At 63.0% G+C, this 570-nt stretch overlaps 1 protein-coding gene across 1 annotated transcript in view; it reads left to right on the plus strand.

Moving 5' to 3' along the window:
* SNX33 (sorting nexin 33) overlaps nucleotides 1–570 on the plus strand; it is a 4,376-nt gene that overhangs the window by 2,806 nt on the left and 1,000 nt on the right. Inside the window, exon 3 of the mRNA XM_009994491.1 lies at nucleotides 463–570. Within this exon, the coding sequence (XP_009992793.1) occupies nucleotides 463–570 (108 nt within the window). The remainder of the gene's footprint in view (nucleotides 1–462) is intronic.

Raw genomic sequence — 570 nt, forward strand, 5'->3', positions numbered from 1 at the left:
GGAATGCAGGGCTGGAGCCAGGCAGGATTCTTTCGAAACCGAGCTGTAAAAATAACTGGAAGGAGGGGAAAATCTGGTGTCAGAGGGATGCTTTCCCAGCTGAGCTCCAGCCGGCACTCTGTCCTTCCCACATCCCGATCCACCGCCTTGACTCACAGCCCTCCAGCATCTCAGAGCCCCAAACCTCCTGCTAATTAGAAGGCTGACTGCCCAGGGACGGGGTGGAAAAGGAATTTGGGGAGGTCAGAGGCTGGACGGAAAAGGCTCCCGGTCTTTCCTTGCCTGGAGAAGAGGGGTAGGGGTCGATGGGCATGGGGAGGTGGCAGCCCGGGAGCACACGGATCCCTCCCTCAGTGGTGGGATTCTTTGGCCGTTCTCCTGCCGGGACCCAGCGGGGCTGCCCGGGAAGGGGAGGGTTTGAAGGGCACCCAGATCCACCCTCCTCTCCCCCTGCCTCGCCAGGCGCCTTCGCCAAGGTGAAGGAGAGCCAGCGGATGAGCGACGAGGGCCGGATGGACCAGGAGGAGGCGGACGGGATCCGCAAGCGCTGCCGGGTGGTGGGCTTTGCCC

The sequence above is a fragment of the Chaetura pelagica genome, unplaced genomic scaffold, assembly GCF_000747805.2.
Source record: "Chaetura pelagica isolate M959 unplaced genomic scaffold, ChaPel_1.0 scaffold222, whole genome shotgun sequence".
Classification (NCBI taxonomy): domain Eukaryota; kingdom Metazoa; phylum Chordata; class Aves; order Apodiformes; family Apodidae; genus Chaetura; species Chaetura pelagica.